This window comes from Mya arenaria, chromosome 14 (assembly GCF_026914265.1).
Source record: "Mya arenaria isolate MELC-2E11 chromosome 14, ASM2691426v1".
Taxonomy (NCBI): Eukaryota; Metazoa; Mollusca; class Bivalvia; order Myida; family Myidae; genus Mya; species Mya arenaria.
Genome location: NC_069135.1, coordinates 62150914 through 62176218, shown reverse-complemented (window position 1 = coordinate 62176218; position 25305 = coordinate 62150914). Strand labels below are relative to the sequence as shown.

Genomic DNA, 25305 nt, shown 5'->3' with positions numbered 1-25305 from the left:
CATTTGCATTTGTTACAATCATTGTTCCAATGCAGTGGCCCTCGCTAGTGAAATCGTATACCTTTTGTCAAAATATACATATTCAAGCATGATTCTCGGGCTACCTCTAAAAACATGAACTGATTGGACTCTTTGTTATAAGTACGTACTTTTAGCTTATTTAGGGACTGTTTGAGAATTTTACCTTTCTTCAATACATTTACTTAAATAACCGATGTCGGGAACCCCCGATACACTACTGCTCGTTGTGAACCGTGGGCGATTAGGCGAGGAAAAACTCGTAATCGTAGATAATTTTAAAACAGTTTATGAAAACACTGACCTACACAGACAACTTAAAATACAGGTTTAGTGAAAAGTCAATTTTACCACGATATGTATGAAGTGTAACGTAAGAAAATAAATTTGCTTGCCGACGTTATTCAATAAGAAGAGTTGGTATCTTATTTCTAATAGCTTAATATTTAATTTACATTATTGTTAATCCACCGCCACGGAATGGGGAGGGGATTAAAGGAATGTACTTCGACCGTCTGTCATTAAGTCTGTGTGTTTGTTTGTCTGTCCCTAACCTTTCGTGCTTGCACTTGCTCGTGTCCGCGCTATGCCTCGCTTATGTTTTGACGGATTACTATATAACTTAGAACAAATGTTGTCCTCAATAAGGCGATTTGTAGTGAGTTTCCTCCGGTCCATACCTTAAAGATCAGGGCCACACAAGACATTTAAAGGTCAGAGTACAAATGCTCGTGTCCGCGGTTTATTTTTCTTAATTATACGTTGTTTGATTACCTTATAACTTGGTACAACATGTTCTGATTGAGGCTATGTGCAGTGACCTTGACTAGTGTCCATGCCTTAAAGATCAAGGACACAAGAGCCATTTAATGGTCAGAACTCACAATTAAGAGTATTTGTTAATTGAAACTTTTAAACAAGTTCCACAGATTTATACATTGTGCATTCTGCCGAGCATGAACATTTTGTGCAACACGTTAGATATTTTAATAAACAATGGACAAAAATGTGATAATATATCTATAACATATATTGTCTCTTCAAGATAATTTTATGACGTCACCACAATATATATGTATAACTTTATTGAGTATACTTTATCCATGTTCTAAATTCAAAACTCAATTTTCTTCTTTTTATTAGCCAAAATAAGCTTGACATTAATTCTACCCACACTTCACTCACTCTGAATATCTTTAACAAATATATCCTTTTACAACTTGTTCATATAACCAAGAGTATTAAGGTTACCGATCTAACAACTTGTTTTTTTTCTATTTCCCCACTCTTGACCAGTGGTAGTATACAATTTTGTTACATATAATGCACCTGATATAGTCAAATTCAGAGGAGTTACATGTGAAGTACGAATATACAACTGTTTAAGTCGTTGGTGAGGATACAATTGGCCAAAATGTTTCTTTAAACATGATTGGTCAATATGTATCCAAAACTGAGCCAATCAAAACTCATACATGTATATGAAATGTAATTATCTTAACTCACGTGACCTCGTCTTTATTAATTTACCTAGTCATCATTAGTTATTCTGTAATCTATCACGTGATAATTTTAGCACTACCCTCGTGTTCAGGCTATATATAGACTTCTTGCTTTCTTAAGCGCCTTGATGCAATCACGAGGCGCTTATTAAATCTAGTTTAAATCCGTGTAAGTAGACGCTTAGCTTACGCAGAAACTACAGGTGTATACGATTGTTCAGAACTTTGTTAAATCAACGAGGTTGTTGTCAAAAAAACAAATTTCAACAAACACTTTGTATAATAAAGTAAAACTTACAACAATGTATGAAGTTTCGATTAGATTTTTATTATTTAAATGAATTAAATTAGCATTTATTGCCTGCTTATTAGCACAATTGTTTGCACAATTGAATATTCCCAATTTTAACCGGTGCAGAACTCATTTTCGCAGACAACGTTAAAAATTATGTTTGCTTAGACTTTTTTTGAAGTGGTTATATATAATAAATTCATAACATCGATGTACATCATGGTTATAAAATATATGATGAAGTACATATATATATATATATATATATATATATATATATATATATATATATATATATATATATATATATATATATATATATATATATATATATATATATATATATATATATATATATATATATATATATATATATATATATATTTACAATTGTTCTAAATAAATATTGTTTATATATTCGTACGAAGCAAACGATTAACTTTTATAATAATCTATCATTCAAATGCCATTACATAAGCCGATGGTAGTAAATCAGCCTGCAAGGAAGTGATATTTTAAAGTTTAAGTCGTGTCTTTAAACATGATTGGTCAACATGTATCCAATACTGAGCCAATCAAAAACCGTATTAGAACTGTCAGTATTGTAATTTACGTGAATTTGCCATTATAAACTTACCTATAGTCATAATTAGTTGTTCTGTAATGTGTCCTGTGATAATTTTAGTATACCCTCGGGTGCATTCTATGAAAAGATTTCTTGCTTTATTAAGCTCCTGGACGCAATCATTAAACGCTCATTAACTACAGATGAAAAAAATCCGTGTTAGTAGACGCTTTGCGTTCCACAGACGTTACAGTTGTAAATAATTCTTCAGAATTATGTTAAGTTATCGACGTTGTTGAACTAAATCAAATTTGAACAAATCATCAGATTATAAAATAAAACTTTAAATGTTTAACGTTTGAATTTATATTACACTATATCAAATTAGCACTGATTGCCTGCTAATTGACCCCAATACTTGGCAAAAACGATCATTCCCTGTCAAAAGTTACATCTGCAAAACTCATTTTCGTATAATACGTGATAAAAGTCTGTTTGCTTATACTCCTGTTTGGGTATGTACAAATAGTAGGTATATATGATCAATTCGTGCATCCTTGTCATAAACCATTTGAAGTACATATTTATAAAAAAAACACCACTTGTTCTAAATAAATATTGTTTATTTATTTGTACGAAGCAATGGATTAACTTTTATAATCATCCATCATTCAAATACCATTCAATAAGCCGCTTGTGGTAAATCATATTACAAATGATCCCTGGGTGGTGCTTTATTACGGTGTTCAAATAAATAGTTGTGCTGCAATATTTAAAGTTGTTTAAAAAAAGTTGTTTTCAGTACATAACCCACTTTGAAGCAACAGATATTATAAAAAAAACACAAAATTATCTTGTAAGACACGGGGTGCTGTACTTTTTTCAGATTTTCAAGATTCGAAAAAAAGTATGGACTGGACATTTACAGAAATATTCTTAATTTTCAAGCCGTCAGCATGTTTTATAAGAATTACCGTTAAAAATTTATGTTGTAAAAAAGGATGGCCGAATCCGAAATATTTTCACATGAATGTTCTATTGTTTAACCTCTGCTAGAGTTATTCAAGTCGTCGCGCCGCGTACTATCAAAGGTATGGTCGGCGACCAATTGTTTGGCGGCGGTAACCCTCATGTGTTCCTGAAGCAAACCTCAACCAGACCGTGCAAATACTTATGTTTTTTATTACTGCACTAAATATTTTGTATACTTGAAAGTAAATGGGAATCTATAATAGGAATAAAACTCTGTACTTCCGGGTTCGAACTTTTATGCAATGCTTTTCACGTTCGATTACCCCTTATATATAGTTAACATGTATATCAGTGAAATTCTGAATCAATCTAAGAAATATACATATTATTTTCTGATTGATTCCCCCCTTCTCTACAATCTACTGATGTTGTCGGTTTTAAGAAACGAAAGAAATCGATCGTGGTTGCTCAATGGCTTGTTTCCGTGAATCATAACCCTGAGTAAAATATTTCAGAGTTATAAATTTAAAATGGCGAAGAGATCTGACAAATCAAGAGTAGGATGATGAAAAAACGTGTTAAATGATAACAAGCACTCTAAGCTCTCATTTATGTTTCATTGACAAGGTTGTAAATTTAAAACTTTAAATTTCATATGTACGTTTGCATTACAGCAAATCCGGTCGGTAAATAAACCACAGCGGGCGATAGTTGCGATTGATTAAATGAGCGCAAGTAGAAAGATAACAAAATGAAACGAGTTTTGCAGTTTTATTAAAACAATGGATGGATTTCAATGCATTGCTTGTGATAAGAAACATTTATAATATAAAGAATTTGCACAATCTATTTACAAATGATTTATTATACTTTAAAATGATTTTATTGCATCGTATCAAAATATTTAGTGTTTTCAATCCGTTATTCTTTTCTGTTTTTACACCATCTGATTAATAACCCCTAACCTTTCAGTTTACTTGAATCACGTCCATGCTGCATACATTCATACATCAGGTATCATTTACGATTATTCCGAACTAATATAAATATAACATGGTTTAAGAAGCACACATTCAATGAATTATATATTTGGGCAAACTTATAAAACAAACATTTAACATTATAACCTAAACAGAAACATCGGAACTCAATAGTTGAATTAAACATTTTCTCATAAAAATGAAAATGCAATATAATTTAAATGCTTAAAATATGGCAGATTTTAAAAAGGCTTATTGGAAAAATCTGTTTATAATAACACATTCTATTTAGCAAATGTCATCACGACACCTTACGTGTCGTGATTACGTCATTAATAAAGATCACAGCTTATGATGGTCTTGGCGTTTCATGACTTCATCCTTCTTTATATCATTCTAACCACGACCATCATGCAAGCAACTTGTTTAGCTGAAAAACGTAAAACAGGTTTAATGGTCATAACGTTAAGGCATAGTTTATAAGTATAATACAGTTATTGTTATGAATAGCAACATAGCTAACACTTTATATGCAAACCACTGTAGATTGGTAAGAACATGGATGTTTGATCTCCTATTTTGTTAAATGTGACTTAGCATCTTGTCTAATGTACCCTTAAATAAGCATATACCTCAATATAGATATCAAACGCATACTGTTGTATGTACCACTAAAGGGAAACACTGTGTAAGTATATTCACCAGTAGTCGAGTTTTCCACAGGGTCCACATGCTTTTTCATCCGGAACGCATCCACCTTTCGTATCATCGAACACTTCTCCTACAGCACATTTGATCGTGCCAATGTATTTACCTCCCTGGCAATGAATGTAACGATCACATAGTCCAAAATCGTCCAGATAAAACCCGTCTACTTTCGTACTGCACTCAGGCATCATTCCCCCGTGTTCTCGAGGAATCATATCCAATGAAACGCATTCGTTCTTTTCCGGATGGAAAAATTGTGTTCGGCCGTTAACGTCAGCTTGGCATCTGTCCTCTTTGACTGTGCGCTCCTTGTAACATACGACATAGAATGGGGTCCATAGTATGTCTGGGTGAACGTTTATTCCGTCACGTTTTCCTTCACAGCTTGGAAAGCGGACGTTACAAGGGATACAATGGGAAGATTTGCACATATTGCTTTTGTATTGACCTGAAGAAGACAGTATCATATGATCGTTGGATTTTTTTATGAATCCTATGCAATAAGTTTATAATTTCGAATTGTTAATCCAAGCTTAATGAGGTATACTTAGTAGTGTCCGTTTGAAGTAAACTTTTAAACATACTTGTTTTATTTCTTACCACGAATACATAAATAGATGCCAACTTACAGCCATCCTTAAATTCCGTCCTGATTCCACATTTAACATTCTCAAAATGGTCACATTGTTTGGTCTCTGTGTTGAACAACTGGGGGTAAGGACATTCAACAAGATGTTGTTCAAAGAATCGGGGTATCCATGTGTACCGGACACTACAGTTGTAGAAGGCTTGGCATTCTGTGGGGTGAGGGAACACGCCACCATTCAAGTTACATCGTTCCTCTGGGCTAAGATGCCCTGAAAAGCAAATATAATTGTTCTCAACTGAATTATAACTTTGGTCTGCAGCAACAGCAAAATGAATATTTATTACAATGGAGTTGGATTTTCCATGTGTGAATTAATTAATTTATATTGAAGTAAAATATTCGAAACAAAGAATGAGTCATGTGTACATGGTTTTGAGAATTATCCTAACTATCTCCTTATTTGATATAAATGAGGCGCTTGTTGACTCTGTTGACCTATGTTCAAATTAAATTCTATATTATTTATGGATCAACATCAAACAAAAAAACACACACAAACTTTCAAAACATCGCTAGAGCTCACCTTGATCCGGCGATTCGGTGTTGTGGCTGCCGCTTCCATCTGTTGATTTCTTGCAGTCATCGTAAATAGAACCTTTAGAAACACAAACGTTGGAGCTGGAGCTGAACACAGAGCCAGGAGGACATGGTGGCATCTCCACGGGATTCCCGAACACACACAAGTAGTAGCCGGTACAGTCGGCCTTTCCGATGATATGATATTCACCCGGGGTGCATTTCACAAGTTCGTCTTGACCAGCAATGACCAAAGTTGCGGCGGCCAAAGCATACAACGATGTGATGTATCCGATCATTGTTTCGCTATAAAGTTTGCGTTTTGTTTTGTATATTACATTTAATAAAATATATCAAAAAATATATTTATTTTAGTATCCTACAACATGTAATTTAAGGTTTTTTCTATAAGTACAGCCCTCGATACAGTAAGCCTAGCTTTGCTATAATACTTTCCAATCTTCAATTTGAGAATGGTTTCAATTTGTAGGATGCGAGTATATATAACTGTTCGTTACCCGCATGTAGGCGGGTCTTCGTAGCATGCCTAGCAGGTTTAATATTTGCTCTTGGCCTTATGACGTATTTGCAAAACTGAAAATGCAATACCCAAGTTTCATGGCTCATAGCGTTTATTGTGTGCTTCAGTAATACTTATTTCAATAAATCAATTTAGGTAAAATAGCTTCCTGATATGTCTCTTTGCATTAATGGATATTTAAAATTTTGTTGGGTTTCATTTCTTGGTCACCGTGATGCTTTATGAAAAACAGTGTAAAAAGTTCGCCTTGCCGGCGCGAACGGGACCGCCGTACACACGGGGACAAACATAACACATTATACAGTTACATTAGTCAGGCATTGTAAACAGGAACACCGTACACTGGGAGACGAACATTAACACATAATACAGTAGCATACATCCGGCGTTGCCAACGGGAACACCGTGCACTGGGGGACGAACATTAACACATAATACAGTGGCATACATCCGGCGTTGTGAAAGAGGACTCCGTACACTGGGATACGAACATTACCACATAATACAGTGACAAACATCCGGCGTTGCGAACAGAAACACCGTGCACTGGGGGACGAACATTAAAACATAATACACTAGCATACATCCGGCGTTGCCAACGAGAACACCGTGCACTGGGGGACGAACATTAAAACATAATACAGTGGCATACACCCGGCGTTGCCAACGAGAATACAGTAGCATACGCCGGCGTTGTGAACGAGAACTCCGTGCACTGGGAGACAGTCATTATAACATAATACAGTAGCATACATCCGGCATTGTGAACGAGAACTCCATGCACTGGGGAACAGTCATTATAACATATTACAGTAGCATAGTGACAAATGTTATGAAATAGTCTGAGAAAAATAAAATGAACGAAGAAGTAAATAACTGATGTAATGACTTCCTGAATAAAAACAAAAATATAATAGTAATTGAACCTGGCTTCCGCGAAAACCAACTTACGATCTATATATTTATAAGGAACAAGGTAAATACTAAGATGATAAAGTGTTTAATTTCACTTTTAACCAGTCAGAAATTATATTTAGAGGAGCTAAATGCGTTTGAGACAGCGATCGGCAATTATTATCAGTAGTACGTTAACTTTTAGCGTAGGTATTGGTCATGTGATCTCGTGAATAAGATAACCTATAGTGTTACGTTTTGCACAATGAGCTCTCTAACCCCGGTTTTTACATTGATATAAGAATCTAGGACTTGAGCGGTTAATATAGCGTACTCAAAATAATATATAAACCCAGTTAAAATTAAAGAAGCACAAGTCAAGGGCCCGAACGGCACTGGACGTGAGACACAAAGGTTCACCTGTTATTTCGTTACCTTATAGGGTAGGATTAGGTTAACCTTTTGACAAGTACTTATATTTAAATGCTTTGATTGGTTTATACTTATTCTTTTATAAATATTTATCAGTAATTTACAAGTTTGGATAATCTTGACTATACCAAACAGATAAGCAGGTTTATACAATTAAGTACACAAACGTAGCTCACACGTAAAGGAACACGTATAGTGAACATGTTGCGGTGTTCATGAATCACATGACTTGCATAAACTATTTCATAAAACTTAAAAAATATTTCTCAGTGGTCATGGCCAACAAATATTCTTATTGCTACCGAATCATATCCTCATATATAAATAGTGGGTATATATAATCAATCCGAATCTGTCAGATTAAATTATATTTGAAACTCGTATGAATACGATGCCTTTGTGATTCAAATCATTGCACATATTGAAAATGGCTATTTCATTTAAGCATGGATTGCATTTGGGAATTATGAGGATGAACAGAAGGAACGCTCTTGTGCAAAGCCATTTGTTACATACGACGCACATAAAATATTCAAAATGAAAGAACAGTAACACGAGGAAAACGAATATGCAACTGTTTAAGTCGTATCTTTAAACATGATTGGTCAATATGTATCCAATACTGAGCCAATCAAAAACCATATTAGAACTGTTATTATTGTAATTTAAGTGACTATGCCATTATAAAATTACCTTTATTCATTATTAGTTATTCTGTAATGTATCATGTGATAATTTTAGTATTACCTTCGGGTGCATTCTAAAAATAGATTTCTTGCTTTCTTTAGCTCCTGGACGCAATCATGAAGCGCTCATTAACTATAGATGAAAACATCCGTGTTAGTAGACGCTTTGCGTTCTACAGACGTTACAGATGTAAATAATTCTTCAGAATTATGTTAAGTTATCGACGTTGTTGAACCTTATCAAATCTGAGCAAATCATCAGATTATAAAATAAAACTTTAAAATGTATAACGTTTGAATAAGTATTATAATAAATCAAATTAGCACTGATTGCCTGCTAATTAATTATAATATTTGACAAAAACGAACATTCCCTGTAAGAAGTTACCTATGAAGAACTCATTTTCATAGACTACGTGATAAAAGTCTGTTTGCTTAAACTCCTGTTTGGGTATATATAAATAGTGGGTATATGATCAATTCATGCATCCTTCTCATAAACCATTTGAAGTACATATTTATAAAAACACAACAACACTTGTTCTAAATAAATATTGTTTATTTATTCATACGAAGCAATGGGTTAACTTTTATAATCATCCATCATTCAAATACCATTCCATAAGCCGCTGGTGGTAAATCATATTACAAATGATCCCTGGGTGGTGTTCAAATCAATAGTTGTGCTGCAATTTTTAAGGTTGTTAAAAAAATTGTTTTCAGTACACAACCCCACTTTGCAGATATTAATAAAAAACACAAAATTATCTTGTAAGACACGGCGTGCTGTACTTTTTTCAGATTTTCAAGATTCGAAAAAAGTATGGACTGGAAATTTACAGAAATATTTCTTAATGTTCAAGCCGTCAACATGTTTTATAAGAAATAACCGTTATAAATTTATATCGTAAAAAAGGATGGCCAAATCCGAAATATGTTCACATGAATGTTCTATTGTTTAACCTCTGCTAGAGTTATTCAGGTCGTCGCGCCGCGTACTATCAAAGGTATGGTCGGCGACCAATTGTTTGGCGGCGGTAACCCTCATTTTAATAACATATTCACATAAAGGCGAACTATTTTACGTACATGGTTTTGTGAAAACTTTATAAATCTTTGTTATAGATAATATCAAATAAATTTATTTGTTCCTGAAGCAAATCTCAATCAGACCGAGCAAATACTTATGTTTTTTATTACTGCACTAAATATTTTGTATACTTGAAAGTAAATGGGAATCTATAATAGGAATAAAACTGTGTACTTCCGTGTTCGAACATTTATGCAATGCTTTTCACTTTCGATTACCCTTATATATAGTTAACATGTATATGCATGCAACACTTCCTGTTAACTGTTACTCATGGTGGTGTGAGCAGTGAGCTTACCATTGATATCAGTGGAATTCTGAATCAATCTAAGAAATATACATATTATTTTCTGATTGATTCCCCCATTCCCTACAATCTACTGATGTTGTCGGTTTTAAGAAAAGAACAAATCGTTCGTGAATGCTCAATGGTGTGTTTCCGTGGATCATAACCCTGAGTGAAATATTTCTGAGATCTAAATTTAAAATGGCGAATAGATCTGACAAATCAAGAGTAGGATGATGAAAAAACGTGTTAAATGATAACAAGCACTCTAAGCTCTCATTAATGTTTCATTAACAAGGTTGTACATTTAAAACTTTCAATTTCTTATGTACGTTTGCATTACAACAAATCCGGTCGGTAAATAAACCACAGCGGGCGATAGTTGCGATGGATTAAATGAGCGCAAGTAGAAAGATAATAAAATGAAACGAGTTTTGCAGTTTTATTTAAACAATGGATGGATTTCAAATGCATTGCTTGTGATAAGAAACATTTATAATATAAAGAGTTTGCACAATCTATTTACAAATGATTTTTTATATTTTAAAATGATTTGATTGCATCGTATCAAAACATTTAGTGTTTTCAATCCGTCATTCTTTTATGTTTTTAGTGTTTTCTAATTACACCATCTAATTAATATCCCCTAACCTTTCAGTTTACTTGAATCACTGTCCATGCTGCATACATTTATACATCAGGTATCATTTACGATTATTTTGAACTAATATAAATATAACATGGTTTAAGAAGCGCACATTCAATCAATTATATATTTGGGCAAACTTATAAAACAAACATTTAACCTTATAACATAAACAAGAAACATCGGAACTCAATTGTTGAATTAAACATTTTCTCATAAAAATGAAAATGCAATATAATTTAAATGCTCAAAATATGGCAGATTTTAAAAAGGCTTATTGGAAAAATCTGTTTATAATAACACATTCTATTTAGCAAATGTCATCACGACACCTTACGTGACGTGATTACTTCATTAATGAAGATGACAGCTTATGATGATCTTGGCGTTTCCTGGCTTCGTACTTTGTATTCACCACGACCATCATGGAAGCAACTTGTTTAGCTGAAAAATGTCAAATAGGTTTAATTTTCATAACGTTAAAGCATAGTTTATAATTATATTGCATATGATATGAATAGCAGCATAGTTTAAACACTATATATGCACACCACTGTAGATTGGTAAGAACATGGATGTTTTATCTCCTTTTTGTTAAATGTGACTTGGCATCTTGTCTAATGTACACTTAGATAAGCATGTACCTTTATATAGATATGAAACGCATACTGTTGTATTAACCACTAAAAGGAAATACTATTTAAGCATATTTACCAATGGTCGAGTTTTCCACAGGGTCCACACGCTTTTTCTTCATGGACGCATCCGCTTCTCGTATCATCGAACACTTCTCCTACAGCACATTTGATCGTGCCAATGTATTTCCCGCCCTGGCAATGAACATAACGATCTCATCGTCCGAAATCGTCCAGATAAAACCCGTCTACATTCGTACCGCACTCGGGCATCATTCCTCCATGTTCTCGAGGAATCATATCCAATGAAACGCATTCGTTCTTTTCTGGATGGAACAACTGTGCTCGGCCGTTTACGTCAGCTTGGCATTGGTCCTGCTTGACTGTACGCTCCTTGTAACATACGGCGTAGATCGGGGTCCACAGTCTGACTGGGTGGACGTTAATTCCATCACGTTTTCCTTCACAGCTTGGAAAGCGGATGTTACAAGGGGTACAGCGGGAAGTTCTGCACTTATTGCTTTTGTATTGACTTGAAGAAGACAGTAGCATATGATGGTTTGCTTTTTTACTATGAAGCCTATGCAATAAGTTTCCAATTTCGAATAGAGTCCTTTTGAAGTAAAATGTTAAATATATTATATTTTGATTTTTACCACGAATACATAAAAAAATGCAAACTTACAACTATATTTTCATTTTTTTACCAGGAATACAGTAACATAAACCAACTTACAGCCATTCTTGAATTCCGTCCTGGTTCCACATTTGACATTCTCAAAATGGTCACACTGTTTCGTCTCTGTGTTGAACAGCTGGGGGTAAACACATTCAACACGATGTTCAAAGATTTCGTACCTGTTTGGTATGTTATAGACACTACAATTGTAATAGGCTTGGCATTCCGTGGGGTGTGGAAACACACCAACACTGTAAATGTTCCATCGTTGCTCAGGGGAAAGATGTCCTGAATAGCAAATATGATTGTTCTTAACTGATTTATACCTTCATATACTATATATGTTATGCCTTTATGCATTCTTTGGGCTGCAGCCACAGAAAAATGAATATTTATTACAATGGAGTTGGAATTTCCATGTGTGAATTAATTAATTTATATTGTCAGAAGTAAAATAGTCGAAATAAATAATGAATAATGTGTACATGCATTGGAGGATTCTCCTTACTATCTCCTAAAACGAGCTGTTGATCGACTCTTTTGACTAATGTTCAAATTAAAATCCCTATAATTAATTACGTAACATCAAATACGAAAAAACAAAAACTTTAATAACGACTGTAGACCTTACCTTGATCAGGCAATGCGGTCATGTGGCCACCACCTCCATCTATTGCTTTCTTGCAGACATCAAACGTAGAACCTTTAGGAACACAAACGTTGGCGCTGGAGCTGAACACAGAGCCAGGAGGACAAGGTGGCATCTCCATTGGATTCCCAAACACACACAAATAGTAGCCCGTACAGTCGGCCTTTCCGATGATCTTATATTCACCCGGGGTGCATTTCACAAATTCGTCTTGACCAGCAATGACCAAAGTTGCGGCGGCCAAAGCATACAATGTTGTGATGTATCCAATCATTGTTTCGCTATATAGTTTGCGTTTTGTTTTGTATATTACAGTTAATAAAATATATCGAAAATTATATTTATTTTAGTATTATACAACATGTAATTTAAGGTTTTTCCATAAGTACAGTCCTATAATGGTATTATTTTAATGGCTCATAGCGTTTATTGTGTGCTTAAGTAATGCTTATTTTAATAAATTGTTTAAGTTGAGGCGGTTTCCGGATATGTTTCGATGCATTATAGGATATTGAAATTCTAATTCAACCACTTTACTCGTTACTATCTGTTAACAAATACGAAACGTTGTAAGATGGGTTTTTTTATAGTTCTACATTATGCCCTTTAAAGCTGCACTCTCACAGATTGAACGTTTTGACAACTTTTTATTATTTTTTGTCTTTGAACGAGCCATTTTTTGCAAAAATCCATGGCAACCAGTTATTTAGGACTTCTGACAAAAAAAATAGATCGCAGATTTTTATATTCAAGTTCAAGAATTAATGTTTTATGTATTTTTCTTAAACCGTTAGTAAAGGTTTAAGCCATAAAACATTAATTTTTAAAAATACGATCTGATTTTTTTGTCAGCAATCTTATATCATTGGTTTGCAGATATTTACGCAAAATATTGCTCTTTCCAAGACAAAGAATAAAAAAGTTGTAAAAATGGAAAATCTGTGAGATTGCAGCTTTAAGGAAGCTTGGAGATAGTTTGATACTAATAATCTCTGCTTTAATGTCAACCTTTATCACGCAATGAGTTACCTTAATTCCCTGATTGAAACAAACAACAACCTTCCTGATGCATTGTTCCAAAAATATTAAAGATATCATGTTTCCCCCGCTGATTCGGTTGGGTTTCATTTCTTGGTGATGCTTTATGAATAACAATGTAAAAAGTTCGCCTTGCCGGCGCGAGCGGGACCACCTTACAAACGGGGACAAACATAACACATTATACAGTAACACTAATCTGGCATTGTGAACGGGAACACCGTAGACTGGGAGACGAACATTAACATCGTGCACTGGGGGACGAACATTAAAACATGATACAGAAGCATACATCCGGCGTTGCCAACGGGAACACCGTGCACTCGTGGACGAACATTAAAACATGATACAGAAGCATATATCCGGCGTTGCCAACGGGAACACCGTACACTGGGGACGAATATTAAAACATAATACAGAAGCATACATCCGGCGTTGCCAACGGGAACATCGTGCACTGGGGGACGAACATTTAAACATGATACAGAAGCATACGTCCGGCGTTGCCAACGGGAACACCGTGCACTGGGGGACGAACATTAAAACATAATACAGAAGCATGCATCCGGCGTTGCCAACGGGAACACCGTGCACTGGGGGACGAACATTAAAACATGATACAGAAGCATACATCCGGCGTTGCCAACGGGAACACCGTGCACTCGTGGACGAACATTAAAACATGATACAGAAGCATATATCCGGCGTTGCCAACGGGAACACCGTACACTGGGGACGAATATTAAAACATAATACAGAAGCATACATCCGGCGTTGCCAACGGGAACATCGTGCACTGGGGGACGAACATTAAAACATAATACAGAAGCATGCATCCTGCGTTGCCAACGGGAACACAGTGCACTGGGGGACGAACATCAAAACATAATACAGTAGCATACATCCGGCGTTGTGAACGGGAACACCGTGCACTGGGGGACATACATTAAAACATAATACAGTAGCTATAGTAGCATACATCCGGCGTTGTGAACGGGAACACCGTGCACTGGGGGACGAACATTAAAACATGATACAGAAGCATACATCCGGCGTTGCCAACGGGAACACCGTGCACTGGGGGACGAACATTAAAACATGATACAGAAGCATATATCCGGCGTTGCCAACGGGAACACCGTGCACTGGGGGACCAACATTAAAACATGATACAGAAGCATACTTCCGGCGTTGCCAACGGGAACACCGTGCACTCGTGGACGAACATTAAAACATGATACAGAAGCATATATCCGGCGTTGCCAACGGGAACACCGTACACTGGGGACGAATATTAAAACATAATACAGAAGCATACATCCGGCGTTGCCAACGGGAACATCGTGCACTGGGGGACGAACATTAAAACATAATACAGAAGCATGCATCCTGCGTTGCCAACGGGAACACAGTGCACTGGGGGACGAACATCAAAACATAATACAGTAGCATACATCCGGCGTTGTGAACGGGAACACCGTGCACTGGGGGACATACATTAAAACATAATACAGTAGCTATAGTAGCATACATCCGGCGTTGTGAACGGGAACTCCGTGCCCTGGGGAACTAACTGTAACACATAATACAGTAACACACATCAGGCAGTGCTAATGAAAACCGTGTACAACAAAGAAAAATACATTGTTCAATAGACAACTTGAGTTTGATATTATATTAAACACATTCACATTACAAAATGTTACAACTAACTTGAGAGTCATTTTAGGAATGTCAAAGTTGGTCGTTGAGTAAACACAGCGATACCAGCTCAGAGCAATACAAAGATGGATCCAAACTGCCGGTTCGTCACTCCGCCCTATTTAATAAGATTTACCGCGGCAAGTGTGAAAGTAGTTTACACAGCTGTACATAAATAAACGGTTTTAATTGTATATAAACACGTTTGCGGACCACCGGTAGGCTGGGCTTTCTAACACGCCTAGCAACGTAAATATGCGCTATTCACTTAATAACGTTGGTAAGTATTAGATATGCCTTTTACTACCGCTCCCCTTATTCTATTGCTTCATACGCTCATTATAACTGATAAGAACAAATAGAACGTGTTCAATATTTGTTTCAATGCGTGTAAGGATATAGACATTTTCCTTCAACAGTTGACGTGTTAATACCTTTTACCTTTTAAATAAAGTTTAAACAATGTAATGTCTTATACATTTATCATAAATACATATGTGGTTCTTTGCAGTTGTAAGTTTTGTTTACTTAGGGAAACCCCGGTAATATTATGAATATATTTTAATCTGTTTCAAATGTCAACAATAATTCCCCCAAAAATTAATGACCTCGTTTCATAAGTTGATAATTTGCCGGATTTAAATGTTTAACCGCAGTTTGAATAAAAAAGTGCAATTTTGCACATGAAAAGCAGACACTCCCTTTTCACTACAACAACATCAACAACAAAAGCCATCAACATAAAATACATCTGCAGCATTAGCAGCAACAACACCAAAAATAACAACAATGGTATTAACAATATTAAATTATTCAGACAAAATGTATACTTCGTTTGACAAAATAACTGTGCCTATTTTTACAACATAAGGTATGAGTCATTTTCTATATGTTTACTTTTAACAACTTTAATTGATAATCGATGCGAGACTCGGAATCAATTTTTCCAGGTTCTTGCTTAATAGGAAAACAAAACTGATGTGAATTCGAAAAATATACCTATCAAACTCTTTTTTTCATATTCAACTGTGAAAATACAACACACCGTATTTAACAAATTATGCTTCTGTCGTTTTCCATATCCGAACCATCAGCGTAGCAGGTGTTGAGTGCTACATACGGATATGTTTTTAAGTTGTTTTACAATATCAACTTACTAGTTTAATGCACGTACACTATTCCAAAAGAAGTATATTAAATGCATTATATTTTGTTTATATTTAAGGAAATGCACTCAATCATTGATATAATAATATGATTGTAATTATTGATTGATGACGTCATTTATTGAATGGCAGTTCCGGAAATTATTATGTAAAATCTGAGTGCAGTTTCATTGGTTGAAAATTTAAGCGATGCGTTTAAACATTGAACTAATGAAAGCAGATTCCACTATAAATTAAATATTACTGTAAGATGCATTTCTGACTACCTGTTTCGCGTCTCGTTTGATGAATAAACATGTATCCTTCTCGACCGCTATACCGTTTCGACGAATACGCGTTAACATACCGAATTAGACGTTATACGTTATATCGTACAGGATGTCACAAAAACAACACATCTTAATATTTTAAATTATATATTATAAATGATACCAGATTTGAAAATTCACACGGAAAAATGTATGTGGTATTTTTTTCGTACTTGAACAGTTTGCAAAATAAGCATATATATTATAAAAATGGTCATTTAAGTAGTAAGTTGATATTGCAAAACAAATCATTCGTGTGTACCACTGAGCACCTGCTACTCTGCTGGTACGGGTATGGAAAGTACGTGTTCAAAACAATATTTCTTTTAAAGTGTGCCCTGTCAATAAACTTGCTCTCGGGATAACCGTAATAAAAAGGTTTGTCGAAAATAAGTATTGATGAAATTGTGTGAGCCATGCAGATTAATGTCACTCCTGTTTTGTTTTATTATTTATTAATGAGCGCAACAATTGTGGTAAAAATGTTGAATCTGAGTTATTAAACTCACTTCTATGAAAAAAAATAATCATCAACTGGCAGATACTCATTTGAACATTTATTTACTCCAAGACTAAAATGATAAATTAGCGTTTCTAACAGTTTGTCTGCAAAGTAGAACAATTTCGGTCACATTTTGAAATAAGTATTTACATTTTTTCGGTATCTGAAGCTTAAAACGTCCATGAGTCTCTTAAAGTATTCGAAGATCGATAATAAGTTCGCAATGGCGCTGCTGTGAAAGTGCCGCAGTAGATGAAAATAAAAGCAACATGACATACATTGTTAATTTAGAGCATAGATACGTAACGGAGGTTTAAACACAATATAAACTTTAACTTTACGTGTAGCTTAAAGTTACAACTACGTAACGAAAATGGAGATGCAAAAGTAAGAAAAAGGGAACAAACGTCAGGAACAAACATGGGCACATAAAGGTTCCACGATACGGTTTCCATTACTTTGAAGTTCAAATGCTGTTAATATTTCCAATATAAATTGAACAAAATAAAGACATGTTGAAGGAAATTACAAAGTAAGTTTGTTATTACTGAATTAATTGATTATTGAATTGTAATAGAAATACCCCAAATTCTCATATACTTTGCTATATTCTGATTATCTATGGTCAATGCTTTCTTTCCGCCAATCCAATTGATGTTTTTTTTTATGGAGAGCGTCATTTAAATGAATGGAATTGGACAATTAGTGTCCATTCCAGTTATTTGATCCGAATATTTCAATTTTGTTTTGAGGTAAAGATGCATCTGTGTTTTGTCTGTGTTGTTTTATACAATGTGTGTCCATCGTCTATTAGACGAAAGCTTTGTGAATCTTAGCTTGATCTTCGTTAAAAGTTTGCCAGCTAGGTTTATTGTTTCCTTTGCATAACTTCTATGTTGGTCCGGGGTTAATTATATTCGATCTAGCTTGATTGACAAGCACAATATTAAAATAAGTAGAGAAAGGTCTTACAAAGCATTTAATTTGCATTTTATTGAACAGAATGTATGCATTTCAAAAGCACCGCACATTGCAAACTCCATAAATAAAATAATGAGATTATATTTACACATGAATGATCACAGTTCATTATAAACATATACTGGTTACATTATGCATTGGATCAATGATCAGCAAAATTATCAAAGAGCTAACGACACAGACGTAAAATAAATGAATTTAACAAAGCATTTAGGTAGAGAGATCTTTTTTCAAGCAAGAATTTGTTTTTCGTATTCGTACATTCATAAAATAAATTTTAACAGCGTATACATCCTTAATCAACTAACACAATTGGTTTTGTAACATATTGCTAAAAACACGCATTGTTTAATAAACAACAAAACTGCTGATTTTGAAATGTTTAAGTTGATCGTTGAGCGAACACAGCGCGTCCGTTTTTGAGCAACGCTTTTTGTTTCAAACATGTCTTATTCATCTTCGCCATTCGTCACTTCGCTCATTTTCATCAGTTTTGACTCGAAGTTGTGCTCTCAGCTGAAAAAACAGATTTGTCAGAACTAAAGATTAATAGCATTCCATATGCATGCGCATTAACGCAGTGAAAAAATGTATTTATTGGCAATGTTCAGCTGGAAAGCACTACACATTCATATTTAAAAAAAAACTTAAATAACTGCAAATTGGGATTGCATTGTGTTTGCAACTGAGCTATTTATCACGATAACAATATCATTAATCTTTCTGCAAACATGTAAAGATACTCACCAATAGTCAATTTTTCCACAGGGTCCACAAGCTTTTTCTTTTGGAACGCACCCGCCTTTTGATCCATCGAATACCTCTCCAACCGCACATTTCACCGTGCCAATGTATTTTCCTCCCTGACAACGCACGTACCGGTCACATCGCTCAAATTCATCCTGATAGAACCCGTCTACTTTTGTACCGCACTCAGGCATCATTCCCCCTTGTTCTCGAGGAATCATATCCAATGAAACGCATTCGTTCTTTTTCGGATGGAACAACTGTGTTCGGCCATTTTCGTCAGCTGGGCATCGATCCACCTTGATCGTCCGTTCTTTATAGCATAACGCGTAGAATGGACTCCAAAGTTTGACCTGGTGAACGTTGATTCCGTCACGTTTGCCTATACAACTTGGAAGGTCGACACTGCAGGGTATACAATGCGCAACGGGACACTGGTTGGATCTGTATTGACCTGAAGAAGAACAAAATATAAAAGGATACTTTTTTCAGTAGTATTGGTTTTGGCTAGATTTAGTGGTTTAAAGGAAGTGGTAAATGTTCATTGAATTTGGATTTAGACTATTGAATTTCATATTTAAATGGATGTTTGATAAGCCAGCTTACATCCATTCTTGAACTCTGTCCTGCTTCCACATTTTACATTCTCAAAATAGTCACACTCTTTGGTCTCAGTGTTGAACAGCTGGGGGTAGGGACATTCAACAAGGTGTTGCTCGAAGAACCGGGGAATCTGAGGTGTGTAGCGGACGCTGCAATTATAGAAGGCTTGACATTCCTTTGGGTGAGGGAACACACCTCCGAACATGTTGCATCGTTCCTCTGGGCTAAGAGGCCCTGAAAAGTTATCATGATTCTAAGCAAACTGATTGACATGAATTATTTTTTCCAATATTTCCACGCATTTTCGAGGACGGTACCCAAATCTTAACGATTTGATTTAATTTCGCTCTTAATGTTTACATTTATTTAGTAAGATGTCTAAATTGGTAAGCAAATGAAATACATCAAAATAAATAAGTACTTTTATGAATAACTATTCTAACGCTAGTTTTATACATGACATTTTATTGCTAGATGACACTTTCGCTTTAATTATTTTTAGAGAACGAATTCAAAGGAATACCGTAAAAATTTCCGAAGATACAAACAACATCGCTAGAAATTACCTAGGTCGGGGAGCACAGGCATATGGATGCGGCTTTTCTCTGTTGGTTGCTTGCAGTCATCATACACTGAACCTTTAGGAACACAAACGTTGACGCTGGAGCTGAACACCGAGCCAGGAGGACATGGCGGCATCTCGATGGGTTTCCCAAACACACAGAGGAAAAATCCCGTACAGTCAGCCTTTCCGATTATCTGATATACACCCAGGGTGCATTGAACGAGTTCGTATGGTCTAGCTGTGACCAACGATGCGGCGGTCAAAGCATACATCACTGTGGTGTAGCCAATCATTGTCGCGCTTTGAAGTTGACGTTTTCTATTTTACAGTCGTGTATAGAATCATTTATATATTCAACATCTGTTTTATTTTTCAAAAAAATCCAACACAATGTCTTTAAATGGTAGATTCCTCAGTAAATAATAAGCCTAGGCTTGATCGAATCCTTTTCAATATTCGATTTTAACAATAGTTTTAAGTTGGAGGATGCGAGTATATAAACGTTTGCGGACCACCGGTAGGCGGGGCTTTCTAGCAGGCCTAGCATCGTTAATATGCCCTCTTCAATTATTACGTGCATAACTTGAGTAGAAAAAAATATTTATTAATGTTCCCAATAATATATTGATTCAGGTTAATTATATTGAATAGAATAATTACATTTGTTTCCTCGCGTTGAAAGAAGTTGACATTTTCATTTTATCACTTTGCATTTTAATATCTGTTTTAATCAAACTTGAATTGAGGCAATGGCTAATACATGAATCATACATTATAATGCAGTTCAGCACAATTGGAATAATGCAATAAAAACAACTGTTTGCCTTATAAGGAAAAGAAAAGAAAAAGTAACAGACATCAGACGTCGTTAATTATGTAAATACAAATCGTCATATTGTAATTTTAAGGTAAGAAAAAGTTAATCAGCACCAGAAACTGTTATCGGCGCAGGGTTACGCTACGTTTGTCATTCATTTCAGACTCAACTGCTGTCAATATCTTCGACACATTCCTAAAAACGATACAAGGAAATGACTTTTAAATATTATTTGCGCCACGTGAATAACGAGTTCTCAGCACCATTAAACACTGATATTTGTGCACATTAATTACTTTTGACGAACATGCTATGCTTTAATATTTCACAAAACGTGCTTGATTGAACTTAATTGTTTAACATATTCACATTAACTAATTAGTCATAGTGAAGCTGAGTGACAAAAAAACAAAATTAACGAAAGTATACTCTTCCGGGTTTTTAATTGTTTTTGAAATCATGACAACGTTTTTTGCTTGTATAATTGCAGATATAACCCCTGCATGATATGTTAAAACTTTTTTGTTGATGAGGAGTTTTGATATACTTAATTCATAGTCGATGTCAACACCTATATGGTTCGTCGTATTAATGATGAACGTTCCATGACAAAACTGTATGTATCATTTAAGGGACACACTCGCAGGTTTTATGTTTATTAAAACTTTGTTAGAATTGAGTCATCTTATTTATTTTCATGTATAAACACCAAACAGCAACACGTATATACATGTTTTAACAGACGTTTGTACATTCAATCCTAAAATGATTCAATTATGTTAGCACGCCTTTTTGCTAGAATTGAACATTATCTGTCTCTTTATTTTCTTATTAACAATAAAGCACGGGGTTACTTATTTTGAGATTTTTTATTGTATCAAGCATTTAGTTCAGAGTTCACACGAAGGTATTTTCCATGTCTGACCTTATCAAACGTAAACGATCCCCTGTAAAAGATAATTACTGTTTAATCTATTTTTGTTAGTACGTTAAGCTCTGTAGTTAGGTTAAAGAATCATTTTGTATAATAATAATAATAATAATAATAATAATAATTATAATAATAATAATAATAATAATAATAATAATAATAATAATTATAATAATAATAATAATAATAATAATAATAATAATAATAATAATAATTATTATTATTTTTATAATAATAATAATAATAATAATAATAATAATAATAATAATAATAATAATTATTATTATTTTTATAATAATAATAATAATAATAATAATAATAATAATAATAATAATAATAATAATAATTATAATAATAATAATAATAATAATAATAATAATAATAATAATAATAATAATAATAATTATTATTATTTTTATAATAATAATAATATTTATCTTTCATTTTATTAAAACAAACACTTTTGTGAGCTATCAGCAGCAAACTATTGACGTTTCAAAAGTTTGCCATGTTTGTATTTAGCAAAAGTGTTATCACCAGTTTTTAATTAATTTCGCTCCATTAGAATTATCGTGGCAGCGAACGCCAAAAGTATTACAATATGGCTGACGATAAATACAAAATTATCGACTTGTATTTGAAAAGACTTGGGCCAACAGTTTCTGTTAAAGGGATTTCGATTGAACATATTGTGGATTAAATTTTAAAATATTTGCTACAGATGTACATGCATGAGTAAAACTTAATTTTATTAATGAAACGTGCTGACATTCTTCAAAGAAAATGCTTATTACGTTTTGCTTTTTAAAAAAGGATTACGCAAATGGCTCAATTTGCATTGAATGTTATGAATAGATGAGACTTCTGAAAACGATGTGCATATGTTAATTTTTTTGTTATAAACGTTTAAAACTTGTGTGTTTTTATTTTATGTAATTGTGGTTTTTGAACATCATGGATGAATACGATTTGCTGTTCAGTAAGAAATGTTGATAACAATTTTCCTTGATTTTTTTAAAAAATAAAAATGGTAATATAATCATAAAAACAATTGTTTTAAAATTTATTTGCTCGTTTTCACTTTCTGTTATAATTAAATTAATTCGTTTACCTTTTTATTCTTGAATGATTCTTATCTTATTAATCATTCAAGTAAGGTAATTCATTTACGTCTTTATTTCTACAATGATTTTCTACTTATATAATTAATATATCAATTTATGTATTCATTAACCTCTTTATTTCTTCATTAACGTTCTTTTTATCTTATGCGAGGACAAACGATAAAAGTCAATGCTGTAGATTAATCAAATCACTCAAAACAAGACAGAAATACATCAACATTTAAAAAAATGTTTTAGCGCATATACTCATCCATACTAATTATGTAGCAGAAAACATATGTAATACAACAACAATTAATTCAATGTCGCAAATATGTGTTTAAATATTGAGCTTCATTCAGACGCTTGAAATTATATTTGTCTACAAAAAATCATTGAGTTCGTTTACCTTTCTTGGCATGCGTTGTTACCAAGGCGATTAAAGATGGTGTCGATGCAACAGAGTGGAATAATAGTATATGACAAGTCCATTTAATTACATGTTCCTACCAATTTAATACACCTGCTATGATATAGATTAACTTTTTAAGGTCCGCGTCGTTACCAAGGCGATAAGAAGGTGATGTCTATGCAACAAGGTGGAATCAGGAGTACCCGTATGTAGCTATTTTCAGATGATTAACATATTTAAACAAGACAGAGCCTCATTCGTGTACCAAATCATACCATATTATAACATTATTCTGATTTGATACGGTTTACAATTGAAATATCACGAATTTGCAAATAGAGCCCGGTGAACATAAATGGGAAATTTTGATTCCTGGTTATCCCATATTAATTAGGTATCATTTGAAAAGGCTTAATGTGTAGATGAAGAAAATTTAAATAATGAGCCGATGGACATATTATACAAACGCTGTTAGGTCCCGAAACATTGAAAAATCGCTCAATGCACTTCCGATTTCTGTTAAAAAATACATCTGCATTAGCTATATATGCAATATATGTTATTGAACGAGAATATCATGTTTCATTACTCCTGTAACAGCTCTAGTTCAGTGTTTCAATTTTAAATTTGAGTTTTGATTATTTTATTGTTTGGGCATTTTTAATGTCATGTAATGTATTGTTTCTTTATTTATTTCAGCTATGCAGCCGAAATCTAAGAAATATATTAACCAGATGTTAACTTTCCACCATATGAAACACCATGAAAAGAAAATAAGGCTGGCAAAACGTAAGCAAACCAATTGTAAAAAAGTGAAAATGCTCAGTGGCGAACATACTGTATTGTAGCAACATAAATAAAATGATAATTACTACTGCCTCTGCAGACGAGCAGAATCAAGAACCATTATATTAAGTTCAAATCGTTAACAACGGCAATTATAATAACAGTTTAGTGTTCGAAATTAGCTTTTGTTCAATTGAATGGCAGTATTTATACAAGAGGAAATTGGGTAAATCAGCAATTAGCCGTTATTGATTTTACTCAGCTAAATCGGAAGATTTAAACAGAGTCATGATAAGTTAAACTAGAATCTTAAACACAAGTTGGTTAAAGGGTTGTAAAATGTATTTACCGAAATAAATAGGTCAAACTACATAATAATTAACTTTAACTATTACTTTACTACAATTTGATCGCTTTTATATAAGTGAGTTTCTTAATCTATGTTTCAAGTTAAGACAGTATGCATGTGTTCACACTTCGTTTTCATATTGTTTTATAGCAGCATGAAATTTTGAATTTGTAAGATTTGTAAAAGTTTTCATTTGTTATTTGACCATGGCATTTCCATTTTATACACAGCCGCCATTGACAGCAAGATGCCGAACACCTTTAAATATGCATTAGGTAGGTATGTTTTCACTAAGTTCCATGCAATAACAAGTGCAGTTGATTTGCTATGTCAACTTTTGAAATATAACTTAAGGACCCAATAAAACCGGTTTTCAATGAACTGTGTATTAGAAATTGTTTCTAATTTCAAACAGATATAACTCGTACCTATAACCATTATTAGTCTTTTTAAACTGTTACACAAACTTAAAACAAGGCATGAACTTACTTACATTACAAAACTTTCGTATAGCATATATATACATAAGAACAGATGAACTCTCTTCTAAACAAAA

At 33.9% G+C, this 25305-nt stretch overlaps 2 protein-coding genes and 1 long non-coding RNA gene across 3 annotated transcripts; 1 reads left to right on the top strand and 2 right to left on the bottom strand.

Moving 5' to 3' along the window:
• Nucleotides 1-4164: 4164 nt before the first annotated feature.
• On the bottom strand, nucleotides 4165-6532 carry LOC128218442 (uncharacterized). The gene is made up of 4 exons (XM_052926109.1): nucleotides 6210-6532; nucleotides 5667-5894; nucleotides 5032-5485; nucleotides 4165-4759 (listed from the first exon to the last, which is right to left on the bottom strand). Exons 1-4 carry the CDS (start codon nucleotides 6499-6501, stop codon nucleotides 4756-4758), a joined length of 978 nt encoding a protein of 325 aa, XP_052782069.1. The 5' UTR covers nucleotides 6502-6532; the 3' UTR covers nucleotides 4165-4755.
• Nucleotides 6533-18486: 11954 nt separating this feature from the next.
• On the bottom strand, nucleotides 18487-20789 carry LOC128216161 (uncharacterized). Its single transcript, XM_052922740.1, has 4 exons — nucleotides 20353-20789; nucleotides 19790-20020; nucleotides 19184-19637; nucleotides 18487-18952 (listed from the first exon to the last, which is right to left on the bottom strand). Exons 1-4 carry the CDS (start codon nucleotides 20642-20644, stop codon nucleotides 18949-18951), a joined length of 981 nt encoding a protein of 326 aa, XP_052778700.1. The 5' UTR covers nucleotides 20645-20789; the 3' UTR covers nucleotides 18487-18948.
• A 2962-nt stretch (nucleotides 20790-23751) lies between these two features.
• Nucleotides 23752-25024, top strand: LOC128217166 (uncharacterized). The gene is made up of 3 exons (XR_008258200.1): nucleotides 23752-23819; nucleotides 24314-24403; nucleotides 24980-25024. It is a non-coding gene; the product is annotated as an uncharacterized LOC128217166 (long non-coding RNA).
• Nucleotides 25025-25305: the final 281 nt, after the last annotated feature.

Coding starts and splice junctions, on each gene's coding strand:
- LOC128218442 (XM_052926109.1), bottom strand. CDS start 6,501: ATGATCGGATACATCACATCGTTGTATGCTTTGGCCGCCGCAACTTTG. Junction 5,895..6,209: donor CACCGAATCGCCGGATCAAG/GTGAGCTCTAGC, acceptor TTTGCTTTTCAG/GGCATCTTAGCCCAGAGGAA. Junction 5,486..5,666: donor GACGGAATTTAAGGATGGCT/GTAAGTTGGCAT, acceptor TGTCTTCTTCAG/GTCAATACAAAAGCAATATG.
- LOC128216161 (XM_052922740.1), bottom strand. CDS start 20,644: ATGATTGGCTACACCACAGTGATGTATGCTTTGACCGCCGCATCGTTG. Junction 20,021..20,352: donor GCCTGTGCTCCCCGACCTAG/GTAATTTCTAGC, acceptor ATAACTTTTCAG/GGCCTCTTAGCCCAGAGGAA. Junction 19,638..19,789: donor GACAGAGTTCAAGAATGGAT/GTAAGCTGGCTT, acceptor GTTCTTCTTCAG/GTCAATACAGATCCAACCAG.